General features: G+C 51.2%; 5 protein-coding genes across 5 annotated transcripts; 4 read left to right on the forward strand and 1 right to left on the reverse strand.

Annotated features, from left to right (window-relative positions):
- Positions 1 to 229: 229 nt before the first annotated feature.
- Positions 230 to 2,731, forward strand: NEUTE1DRAFT_120772 (uncharacterized protein; the record flags this gene model as incomplete). The annotated part of the gene is made up of 4 exons (XM_009850847.1): positions 230 to 1,017; positions 1,534 to 1,580; positions 1,747 to 1,946; positions 2,010 to 2,731. The coding sequence occupies 4 exons, from the start codon at positions 230 to 232 to the stop codon at positions 2,415 to 2,417; spliced, it is 1,443 nt and encodes a 480-aa protein (XP_009849149.1).
- An 871-nt stretch (positions 2,732 to 3,602) lies between these two features.
- Positions 3,603 to 4,600, forward strand: NEUTE1DRAFT_99046 (uncharacterized protein; the record flags this gene model as incomplete). Its single annotated transcript, XM_009850848.1, has 3 exons — positions 3,603 to 4,158; positions 4,285 to 4,357; positions 4,513 to 4,600. The coding sequence occupies 3 exons, from the start codon at positions 3,603 to 3,605 to the stop codon at positions 4,598 to 4,600; spliced, it is 717 nt and encodes a 238-aa protein (XP_009849150.1).
- An 871-nt stretch (positions 4,601 to 5,471) lies between these two features.
- On the forward strand, positions 5,472 to 5,663 carry NEUTE1DRAFT_38184 (uncharacterized protein; the record flags this gene model as incomplete). The annotated part of the gene is made up of 1 exon (XM_009850434.1): positions 5,472 to 5,663. A coding segment is annotated over one exon (192 nt), but the record flags the coding sequence as incomplete, so codon positions are not given.
- Positions 5,664 to 5,961: 298 nt separating this feature from the next.
- On the reverse strand, positions 5,962 to 7,359 carry NEUTE1DRAFT_78324 (uncharacterized protein; the record flags this gene model as incomplete). The annotated part of the gene is made up of 6 exons (XM_009850849.1): positions 5,962 to 6,228; positions 6,350 to 6,602; positions 6,712 to 7,011; positions 7,095 to 7,121; positions 7,191 to 7,199; positions 7,267 to 7,359. The coding sequence occupies 6 exons, from the start codon at positions 7,357 to 7,359 to the stop codon at positions 6,185 to 6,187; spliced, it is 726 nt and encodes a 241-aa protein (XP_009849151.1).
- A 1,424-nt stretch (positions 7,360 to 8,783) lies between these two features.
- On the forward strand, positions 8,784 to 10,832 carry NEUTE1DRAFT_144985 (uncharacterized protein; the record flags this gene model as incomplete). Its single annotated transcript, XM_009850850.1, has 1 exon — positions 8,784 to 10,832. The coding sequence occupies one exon, from the start codon at positions 8,784 to 8,786 to the stop codon at positions 10,830 to 10,832; it is 2,049 nt and encodes a 682-aa protein (XP_009849152.1).
- Between the last annotated feature and the right edge of the window lie 1,068 nt (positions 10,833 to 11,900).

Raw genomic sequence — 11,900 nt, forward strand, 5'->3', positions numbered from 1 at the left:
AGCAAGTGATATCTCTGGGGTAAAGTGCCCCCCCGCAGAATTAATCAATGCTCTCCATTTATCCACGGCAAGCCTACACAAGAAACGGTGTCGAAAATGAACGATCGGCAGAAGCTATCGGCTCCTGGAAGTGAGTACTTAGCCACTCAGGCGGGCAGCTTGAACCAAAGTTGTCCATGGCCGAAACAGCTACTCGAATCACGGCCAAACACCTACCTTTCACATTAAGATGCAGTCCAGATCTGCCAAAGACACGGTCTGGTTCACCGTCGTCTGCTTCCTTGCACTCATTACTTTTGTGTTCGCTGAGTGTGTCCGGGAGGGACTGCTAGCAGCAGCCCACAGTTATGTAGCCACCTTCTCCGCCGGCAAATTTGACGGCCTTAAACACGCCTCGAGTAACTTTACCTACCAGGAGAACAACAAGGCAGCCGACATCAAGCGCGGCGTCCTCAGCCAATCGCACAACATCAGCCTCAACCGATCAACGGCCGACACCATTGCCTGCGCCAGCTACACCATGATCATCTCATTGGCGAGCGATTCCAACTCCAAGCCCTATGTCACGGCAACCCAGATCCGTCATCCAGCCGATGGTGACACATCAACCATCTCATCCATCGACACCATCGCCGCCACGACGGGGTCCCTGTTCTTCAACGCCCAAAAGACGCTCGGGTACATCCAGAAGGAGAACTGGGGTGTCATCGAGACGGCGGCGAATAGGCCAAGTCGAGAACTGCTGAGAAAGGTTGGGGATGCGTATCTCGACATGTGGACGGATGCAAAGGCAGCTGATAGTATCCCATGGGGAGCCGACTGTGAGCGTGTTGAAGGGTCGCAGTATACCAGACCGTGTGGTGGTCAGTTACCGAGAGGAGGCAGTTCAAAGCGCAACGGATACCGGCGATATGTCATCGATGAGGTGATGGGTTCGGTTGACGTGCTGTGCTCGTTTGATGCGCTGGGGAATATGCCGGATAGCCATGAGATTCGGGTTGAGGGCGGTGAGGTCAAGTATGTCCATACGATTACAGTAATTTGAGAGCGTCGTGTAGTGTAATGAGGCGAAATGCTGCTGTACTTGAAGCTGTAAAAATGCATCGATGAAGTCGGAAAGTGTTCCCGTCAAAAGTCACAGGGCTGCACAAAGTGATGTCGAAATCCCCACATTCGCGTTTGTTAGGGCCCTGGGCACGGACCCACAGTCCACAGCAGCCACTGACCCCGGTCCATCCACAATTCGCATTGAGCCAATGCGCCGCCAGGAACCGTTTGAAAGTGGGCTGGCTCAGGTGGGGTGGGGGACGTCTGCAGACGATTGCCGGCCGGGAAAAATTGCTACTCTTTCAGTCTTCCAGGAACACGGAAAAATTTCAATTGTCTGCGCCGGCGAACGAACGATTGTCAACATCTCACTCCGAACCCGACGGTCCTCCAATTCACTGACGCGCGAGGAGACGCAAGACGCACCCTTGCCGTATTCCCATTTCAACAAACAACCCAACCCAACCAATAAATCATGTCTTTCAGAGGTCGTGGAGGAGGTGGTGACCGTGGTGGCCGTGGCGGCTTCAGAGGTACGCCGCATCATTCTTCTATTATCAACCGTTATCGCACACCTTGATGTCGTCGCCTTGGTCGCACTTTGCCGTCAACCATTGGCGCCACTCAGGGCGATTCACTTTTTCACCCATACTTCTTCTACAATGTTCAATGATAACTAACATAGTTATCCTACAACAGGCGGCCGTGGTGGTTTCGGTCAGCGCGACGATGGTCCCCCCGCCCAGGTTCTCGAGCTCGGCACCTTTGAGCACGCCGTCGAGGGCGAGATGTTCTACAAGTCCACCAACCCCAAGATTCCCCATTTCAACGCTCAGGTCTTCCTTGAGAACAAGACCCCCATCGGCAAGATCGATGAGGTCCTCGGTCCTCTCAACCAGGTGCGCACTTCCCCCCGAAACATGAATCAGAGCACATCGAATTAACACTCCTCCTTCTTTCAGGTCTACTTCACCGTCAAGCCCCAAACCGGCATCGTCGCTACTTCCTTCAAGCCCGGCGACAAGGTCTTCGTCGGCTCCGAGAAGCTCCTCCCTCTCGAGCGTTTCCTCCCCAAGCCCAAGGTTCTCGGCGCCCCCAAGGTGAAGAAGGCTGGCCGTGGTGGTGCTGGTGGTCGTGGCGGTCCCAGAGGTGGTGCCCGCGGTGGCGGCCGTGGCGGATTCTCCTCTCGCGGCGGCGGTGGTGGCTTCTCCCGCGGTGGTGGTGGTGGTGGCTTCTCCCGCGGCGGCGGTGGTGGTTTCAGCAGGGGCGGCGGTCGCGGTGGCAGCGGCGGCTTCTCGAGGGGTGGTGGTGGCCGTGGTGGCGGCGGTTTCTCCCGCGGTGGCGGCCGCGGTGGTCGTGGTGGCTACTAAGCGGTTGCGAAGGAGTGACGACGACGACGACGACGAAGACACCAACCAGTGGTGCTGCTGCTGGCGCTGCTTGGAAAGGAAAGGGAGCGGAAGAAAGACTTGTTGCTTTACCAGGTTCTTGGGTTTTGTTAAACATGGTCCTCAAAATGGCTATGGCTTGTGGCGTTATGGAAGGGACAAATTCTTTCTGCCGCATCAGGAGGGTTCGGCAAGTTGTGTTTTTATCTCTGTAGGCATCTCTCGGTTTTCTCTGTCTGCTAATTTCGGTTTCTTTGGACTACAACACATCAAACTGAGCGCATCTGGATCTGGCTTTTACAAGCCTTCTCGTTGACGGTGGATGAAATTGGGGCATTAAAATGTCCTTGGCACAGGCATCAGGTCATGTTCGGACAGACAGCTATCTGTCCGGTCGCTTGCGTACGATCAAGGGCAGTACCCAGCTGTAAACGTCACCGCCGCCGTCGAACGGGATCCTCAAAGATGCACGGCATCCTCTTGAACCTCAGCTTGGACTGGATTCCGGTAGCCTAGCGGGGACAGAGGCCCCAGTCCAATATCATCGGCCATGCAGCAACCACACATCGACCGCATATCGAGCGCCAACCCGTCAGATATATAGCACCGACTGAACCCCCAGTATCAACGGCCCGCAACTGACACCTTCGAACGACAGGCCTCTCGCAACCCGAAACCTGTTCTTCGTCTTCACCCACTCAGTCCGAGGTGTTCCTACCCATCATTCTTCCAACGCCGCAACTTCCACAACACCCCTCTCGAGAAGAATCAAGAATCGTCGAGCTTCTTCGTGCCTATTTCCGCCGGCTATGGGCACAACAGGTCACAATCCGTTACCAATGTACTCGGACAGCAGCGCATGGTTGTCCGCCTCCCCGTCTTTCCGGTATCTTGCCATTGGCTTGAGTGGCTTGCTTGGGTCATTATGGCTTGTGACTCTAAAGGGCCCGTGCAGGCTGCGGTCCGTGTGGACTGAGGTTGACCCGTGGTGGTGGACTGTTCCGGCGCATGTCCTTGTAACCTTGTTCAGCGATAGCCGTATATAGATCAAAACGCAACTCGACCTTCCTCCTAACGATGTCAATTGTCCAGGACCCTTCACTAACTCGTTTCTTCATATCATTACATCATTTGCATGCATGGGTACCATCTCTCCAGGATCGCAATATGGCTGACGACTCTGAGCCTCAGGACAGCAAACTCTCCACAGCCGCAAACATCGTCGGCCTCCTCACTTTCACTCTCGCGGCGCTCAATCTTGTGATTGTCCGAGTTCTACAAAACGAAAGAAGCATAGTCAACCAACTCCGGAAAAGGGGGTGGAGGAATTCTCTCAACGCCTTGGAACAGAAGATACGTTACATTCGGCTCTTTAATCCATCTTTCGTCGGCTTTGGAAGAGATCAAATCCATGCCGGCCATGCTTCCGGAGAAAGGTCCGACCTGGAAGACAAGCAGCCAGAAGAACGGTTAAGCGAGATTTTCAAGGATGTTCAGAATTGTTATGACCAGGGAAAGGTCAACGTCAACGAAACAGAAGCTATTGAGAACCATCTCGCCGAACAGATTAGCCCCGCTGGCTACGCAAGAGCTACGAGACGGTTGATATCGCAATGGGATGTGGAGGGCTTTTACGAGGCGTCAATGTCGGTCTGGAGACAACTTTACAATCGGAGAGAAGCGCGAGAGGCTGCGGGTAAATTGGAGGAAAATTACCAGGAGTGTAAGTGCACATGTGTGTTGTCTTTTCACTCTCGCCCTTCTGGGGGAAAAAGATAAAGAGAAAGGAGAAAAAGAACCGCCCAAAATTGAAGTTCAGAGCTCATGACTGATACTAAAAATCATCCAGTGTCCTCCATCGTGGCTGATGTGGACTCGCACATCTTGCTCATACAGGGACTCAAAATACTGCAGCTACAAAGGTAATTCATCCATACCTCTAGGTACCTACCTCCCCATCTCATGCATCTCAAACATGAGCCGCCATTCACATCTCGTTTTCAATGAGCCTTGAGACTTCTTTTGTTTTTTTCTTTTTTTTCTTGTGGGACAACTTCTAACATTGGACGTTGCCAAGCACCATCGACCGTCAAGCGCAAGCAGTCAGCGAACTGGAGAACGTCAAAAAGACTCTCGAGGGAACACCACCAGCACCAGCTTCTTAGCCAGATGGAGGAGGATCATCTCCATCGTCCTAGTTCTTGGCCGACCAATACGCAGGCATCGATCCGGCCTCTCTAGAGATATTTTTTGTCTATTTAGGTATCTAAAGCAGACATACGGACTTTCCCTATGGATATCTTGCTTCGCGACTTTTTTCTCTCTTTTTTTTACTGAACAGTAAGCTGCGCGAACTATGTCGGCGCGGGAGCCCACTGTCTAGAATCTGGACTCAAGCACAAACGCCTCATCGCAGTTATGCACTTGTCATTTTTTCAAAGTTTCCATCACCATCTAATTGTATGTATAACATTAGATACCTAAGGAACTTTGATCTTGTGGATCCTTTGTAACTCAGTAATGAATTGCACACAATGATGTGGACCATGTCATTCGGTTCATGAGCTTGTATAAACTGATAGCCGTCCTCATGAGAAGGGGGACCACCTGCTCGCTTCTCGGGATAACACCGCGGAGTTAGGTAGGAGGATAGCCATTGCACATAGAGGCCAAGTTGCAGATTATTGAGGCTGATATGCACAAAATCAATGGCATACAGATAGATATCCATTTTACAGTCTCTCTATTGGTACTGGGGTGATGTGGGAAGCTGGAAGCGATCACCAATTACCTAGGAGAGGGTGTGTAGGATTGGATGCAGGCGTGTTATGGCTTTTGATCGTATTGTACAGGAAGACTTCGCTGGGAATCGGCAAACCCGAGGGAGAAGTCGGCGAGAGTCTGCTTTTCAGATTGTGAGTACATCTAGATCCTTTGCTATCTGCGCCTTTCTTGGCCCGCAAGCAATTAGCATCACACGCCACACTTATCGTCTCCGCGGTCAAGATCCCGGGGGGAAAAAAAAAAAAAAAAGAGAAAACCAGCCCAAAAAAGACATACAACACCTGGGATTCGCTGGTCGTCACCGACCCAACTACTAGTCAGGCGATTGGTAGTTTATCTATGGGAGAGCGGACGGGATCCCGAGTTTTCTACTATCTATGGTCGTATGTGATGATATTGGGTTGGAGTGGGCATTATGAAGCACAACGGAAACACCATTGGTAGAGAGAGTTTGAGTCTGAAAGTGTTTTGCGGCTCTCTAGTCGGCACTGGCTTGAACATACAAGCAGGCTGTGTCATGAAGTTTGAGCGCTGCGTTATATTTTCTTCTTAGTGCTGCCGAGATTGAACCTCATTACTAATTGTCGTTGATGAAGTATGTTGGAGTGTCTTATGCTTAGATGACTTGGATAAGTCATCTTCGGTTAAATATCAGGTAATTGTCTACTGCGGGACAATGTAAGCATGGTGATGTTGACACGCGGATTTATATCGTTGGCAGGCACCGAAGAGTTGTGTGCATATTCGTATTGCTAACTGAGTTTCCTATGTACAAGCATCGACAGTTGCACATTTCATATAAGAAAAGGTGTAGATATGTACTTGAAGGGCGACCCGTTTGATTCAACCAGGCCTTAAGCGACTCTGTAGAAAGTAGAAGTACCTCCGTGCAAGGGAATTCAAATTGAAACAAGTTAATGTGGTAAGCAAGCCTCCCTTGCCTCCTTTGGGGATTGGCTGCCTACTTAGCAAGTAAACACAGCAGGACCAGGGATGGTATAAGTGGCAGCTGTTTCCATCACATCACCGTTAGCAATCACTTTCATATCTCCTCTCCCTTCTTCACCCTCCCCACCCCACTCCTCATCTTTCCCAAATAGAAAAGCAAGAAAGCAAGGAAAAAAACTCACCCTGGTAAGCATTATAAGTGACCCCCGGATCAGTACTCTTGTACGCGCCCGGGAAACTAACCAGTTCCGAGCTGGGCGTCTTGGTACCCGAACCCGTAACCTGCAACTGATGGCATCCCGGGTAAAACTGAGCACCAGGATAAGAGTAGGCGCTGTGCAGCGCAATGATCTCATGCCTAACCAGATAGTAACCGGGCTTAAGGCAGGACGGGATGGCGTACTCGTAGTTGGCCGGGGCGGTCATGAGGGGGGTCTTTTCGTTGTCGTCAGTATTAATAAACGTTTTCCATATCAAGGATGGGTAAGATCGAGCGAAGCGAGCAAAGTAAAAAATGAAAAGAAAGAAAAGAAAGAAAACTCACAGCAGCCCAAACATTGCTAGTCCCCTCCCTTCCACCTTCCTTAATCTTAAACCAAACCTTATCACTGGCGCTAGGGGTCCAGTCCTGGCACCCCGTGTCGGGACAGCGGGCCATGTAGGTGATGACGGGTCCCACGTGCGAGTCGGGCCAGATGGTCCAGCGCAAAGTGACGGTCGATCCGGCGGCGGCGGACGCATGAAGCTTGGCCGGGGCGGCGTCGGCGTTGCACTGGATGTCGAGGGAAGTCACGTCTTCGACGGGGCCGTTGCCGGGAATCTTGCGGGAAATTCGATCGGGCGGCTATAGAAGATGGGAGGGGAAGAAAGTTAGGAGCGGATGGGAAGGTTTGGGATGATAAGTGTAAAGGGAGGGGGGAAACTTACGCTGCCCATATAGGGGTCCTGGTACGGCTACATATTGTATGAAGTGTGAGTTTTTGGGATACAAGTCGGGGGTCATAGTGATGGTGATGGTGTTACCTGGTAGAACTGTGAGGTTGTTAGCAAGTTTTCCCTAGTATAGTCCAAGATGAAGGTATTCATAAGGTATTCATACCTGATAAAACTGACCACCAATAGTGGCGTTATCAACAAAGCCGTGAGCGGCCACCAGGCCGATGGAAGCCAAAAGAGTCGCAAAGGTCTTCATCTTGGTCTTTGTCGAGTTCAAGTTTGAGCTGACTGTCCAACCTCTGTCTGACAACAAGCGAGCCTCTTTCCTTTTCCATCCGGGTCTCAACTCCAGTATATATACTGTTCCTATATGCGGCTCTTCCTTTGACCTAGACCCAAGTCATAACTTGTGAACCCGTTTCGTCGCACCTAGGTAGCCATGTGGACTCAAACCAGACGTTCGGATATTCCGACGTCTCGATCCGGGTGTGGCATCAAACCAAAAAAACCATTAAACCAGGTTCAGATAGAAGATAGACTTGGCGATCCGGCTCTCCACGTTTCATCATACTGTATCTGGTAGCTGGACAGGGGACGGAGGCTGCACGATCCACTCTTACCCTTGAGGATAAGTTCTCCAAAGTCGTTGGGGAAGATGATACCGACAGGGCAATATGGACAATCTTGGGTTGATCCGCCAAGAAAAAAGACGCGCGTCAATGGGCCTTAATAGAAACATATGGTGATGGTGGTGACAGGCCAAGTTTAAGGTATCTAGCTTGATCGAGGAGTACTCTATTGACAAACGGGGCACCATCTTCCGAACTGCTGCTGGAATTACAACAAGAATTGACCCACCAATGGTATAACACCGAGAGCGCGCCCGCGGGGGGGGGGCTTTCAAGGAGTGTGTTTGGAGAAACTACCATATTGTAGAGAATGCGCATCGTAATGATGGTGAGGGGAGAGCGTCGACGTTACAGTCATATGCGTGGTGAGTAGTCCAGTCGTAGTCCATATCGGATCAAGTTCCCGTCAAGAGTCTTGGTATTGACGTGAACAATAAGAAAAAGTGGTTAACAGAAGGGAATATACCAGGAAACTGTTCCCGAAAAGCCGCTATGGTGTGTACTTCGGGATGATTTCCCAATGTTGGCTTCTGAAACTGTAAAATCAATCAGTTTGGCTGGTCCGTCCGCAGATAATCCGTTCAATCACCGGGCCCGACCGACACCCACATAGAGACCCGGATGCCGACCGACCTCCGAGTTTTGGTGATCCACTCCTCCGTACTGTACCGGTGTATTGATCATGGCCCCATGTCCTACCGGCATTCGAACATCGATTGTATTTTCCACTTGCCACATTTCTGCCAATCCCCAGTGATGAAGAGGGCTTGCAATTGACAATGTAGGACATGCCAATTGCCGAACAGCAATGCTATGGGTCAACTTTTGGGGCAATGATAAGCGCTTGCTCCTCCACACGCTACTGCGTCTCTAGGACAAACTGGGGAAAGGGTGATGATTCTAGGCTGACTTGACGCATAGAGACCCAGTGAAATGATCAACTCGTGGGGCCTCATGAGTTGGCAAAAAGCCTCAAGGTTGGGCTCAACCATCGTCTGACCAATATGTCATCCCACACAACACACAAAATCCTCATGAATAATTAGCAGGCATGGAGACTCCGGAGGAATCATCGCCGGATCAAATACTTCGTCCGCCGGTCAATTCATCGGCTGGTGAGATTCGACTTCTCGACATCTTTCCATCCGAAAACAAGTCTTCTCCGATAGCATGCAGTTACCGCGTCATTAGTCTGAAGCCTAGCGAAGGGCAACAAATACCTTTTTACGAGACTTTGTCTTATGCGTGGCAAGATGCCGGCAGCGACCCAGAAACAGAGGCGCCTCAAATCCTCATCGACCATACCTCTTTCCCAGTCTCAGCGAGCCTCCTACGAGCGCTGCGGCGGCTTCGATTTCCCGACCGTATAAGGACGATATGGATAGACGCAGTATGCATCAATCAATCCGACAACGTCGAAAAGACCCAACAAGTCAATCTTATGCGCCGCATCTACGCCTCATGTACCCAGTGTAATATCTGGCTGGGATATCCACGAGATGTAGGTGTCTCTGAGGAAGACGCGCAAGCGGCTTTCGACACTATCGCTTGGATCAGCGCGGCAGGGGAAGCGATGGACGCCAGGTTCAGTGGGATTGATGTACCTAACCCGGCTCTGCCGGATTGGTTTCAGGATGGTGAAGATGACGGAAAGGAGGGACTGAATGGCGAGTTGCGACTGAGGGAGACCGAAGCGTTCTACAAGCTCTTTAGAACGCCCTGGTGGTCACGAGTATGGACCGTGCAAGAGGCGATCCTCCCTCCTGCCGCGACGGTGTATTGGGGCGCCTGTGAGATGTCGTGGCATCTGTTTGACATGGCGTCTGAGGCAATCATGGGGCCTACTGATGGAAGGCGAGATGAGCATGTTGGCGATCTAATGCCAGACGAGTTTGACAGGTTACAGCTGCTAAACTACCTGACTTGTGTTATGAGGGGTATCAGTTTCTCGTCTGCTGGTGAAGAGCCTGTATCCACGCTGTATCGCTGGCGCGATAGGAAATCCACGGACCTGAGGGATAAGGTGTACGGGTTGATGGGGTTGAAAGGCCGAGCAGTTGGTGAGGAGGAGGAGGAGGAGGAGGAGGAGGAGGAGGAGGAGGAGGAGGAAGAGGAGCACGACGACGACGACGATGACGAGGAAAAAGAAGAGGAGGAGGAAGAAGAGGAGGCCGGAGAGGAGGAGGAGGAGGAGGCGGCTTTTCTCCCTGGTATCCCATCGTGCGACTACACCTTGGATGCGCAAACACTCTTCTGTCGTGTCTCATGGGCCCTTGTCAAGCAATCCAACAGTCTTGAACCGCTCATGGGCCGACGGGGAGAAGGGGCCAAGTTGGAGGGCCTCCCGTCGTGGGTGATAGACTGGTCGCAAGACAGATGGTCAGATGGCTTCTTCTACTTCGATACGGAAGAACACAAGGTACCAGTCCAAGTGCCAGAAGCCGATTATTGGGCCCATAAGTCACTCTACTATGAATACTGCGCCGATGGACCTGTTATGGTGGGGGGCGGTCCGAGGCTTTTGGACGAAAGTGGACGGGTACTTGGATTGGACGGGTTCTTGGTTGACAGGATCGCGGTGGTGGAGCAGCGCGAAGTTCTGGGGAGACAAAGGGTTCCGGACGACCAGGTTCTGGCAGCGAGCGCTGCGCGATATGGGGAGCTTATGGGGCGATGCCATGAATATTTCTCGTCGGCAAGTGAGGAATCACGCAGGCGGTGGTTGAGTGGTGGCTGGATGCAGGAGTATCTCGGCGTGGTGACGGGCAAACTTGACGCAGCAAACCCAGACCATTATCCCTTTGACGGGGACGAGGGCAGCTGGGCGTCCACATATCTCCAACACCATGTTTTGTTCGTCACCGAAGGAGCCAAGGTCGGGTTCGGGCCCGTGACGTGTGAACCTGGCGATGAAGTCTGGATTCTCGAATTGTGCAGACTCCCAGTTGTGCTTAAGCCTTTGAAGTCCGAGGATCAGCAAGGCGAAGGGGCAAACCGGCACCATGTTACTTGGGTGGGCGACTGTTGCGTGTACGGTATCATGATGGGAGAGGCTGTCAAGGGGAAAGAGGATGCTTGGGTTGAGGTTGCCGTGCACTGAAGGGAAGGATATTCCAATTTCATCACATTGTTCTGTTCATTTGCCTATCCGCAGACAAGGAAGGAAAAGAAGGGAGGATGGAATATCTGCAATTGGGCTTTTTGTGGTCGGTTGTCGCCCCGATTGGCTGGCGTTTGACAGCTGCAGATGCATAACCCGTTTACCCCTCCTTTCTTCCAATAATGTAACTTCATCCGTGAATCACCACTTCCACATCAGGCTTCTTCCTGTTTTCTCCCTCATTTCGGAGGTAGATATACACTACCTACCTATAGTTCGAAGCCAATTTTGTTAATTTTCTTGTTAAATATTAGGATATCCAAGAACGGTCTTCGAACGTCAAGATTCACACAAATTCATGAGTTCTAGCACGTTGATGGCTAGACCAGCGGCAAGTCACAAACGCCCTTCATCTTGGGAAAGTGAATCCAAGAATGGGCACCAATAAATATTGACCACAGGAAGCAAAACCTCACATCACCTTCTTCCCTGCCGCTGCCGCTGCCGCTGCCCATTGCCCTTGCCCTCAGCCCCCAACCGCCTCTCTGTCCATTCTCCTTCACCGAAGAGGATACAGCCATACTCGCATGTGCTATTCAACAAGATCAAGACCATGCAAGATCCGGTTACCTACATGCCTACCTACATACCATAGAACCGAAGATCATACAGGACAGATTTGGAGCGGTACAGGTATGACTTCCAGCTGGCATTTATATGGCAATTCCTGTGTCCACTGTCGAAGGAAACTTCAAATCACATACAGGCAGTCATGTCATTGCGTTTTTTTAATATCATCATCATCATCATCATCACTTGAGCAGATTGGAGGAAGTAGGCGCATTACGTCTTCAATTTTTTATTTTATTTTATTCTTTTCTCCATTTTACATGTATCTCATCTACCGAGTACTCTCCACTGCAGTTCATTGTCAGGTTATAGGTTGTAAACTGAAAAGAGATAATCACATATGACCATACCACTGGAAAACTCGGGATCCCGTCCGCTCTCCCATAGATAAGCCAGTGAGGGCCAGACTAGTAGTTGGGTCGGTGACGACCAGCGAAT

The sequence above is a fragment of the Neurospora tetrasperma genome, assembly GCF_000213175.1.
Source record: "Neurospora tetrasperma FGSC 2508 unplaced genomic scaffold NEUTE1scaffold_2, whole genome shotgun sequence".
Taxonomy (NCBI): Eukaryota; Fungi; Ascomycota; class Sordariomycetes; order Sordariales; family Sordariaceae; genus Neurospora; species Neurospora tetrasperma.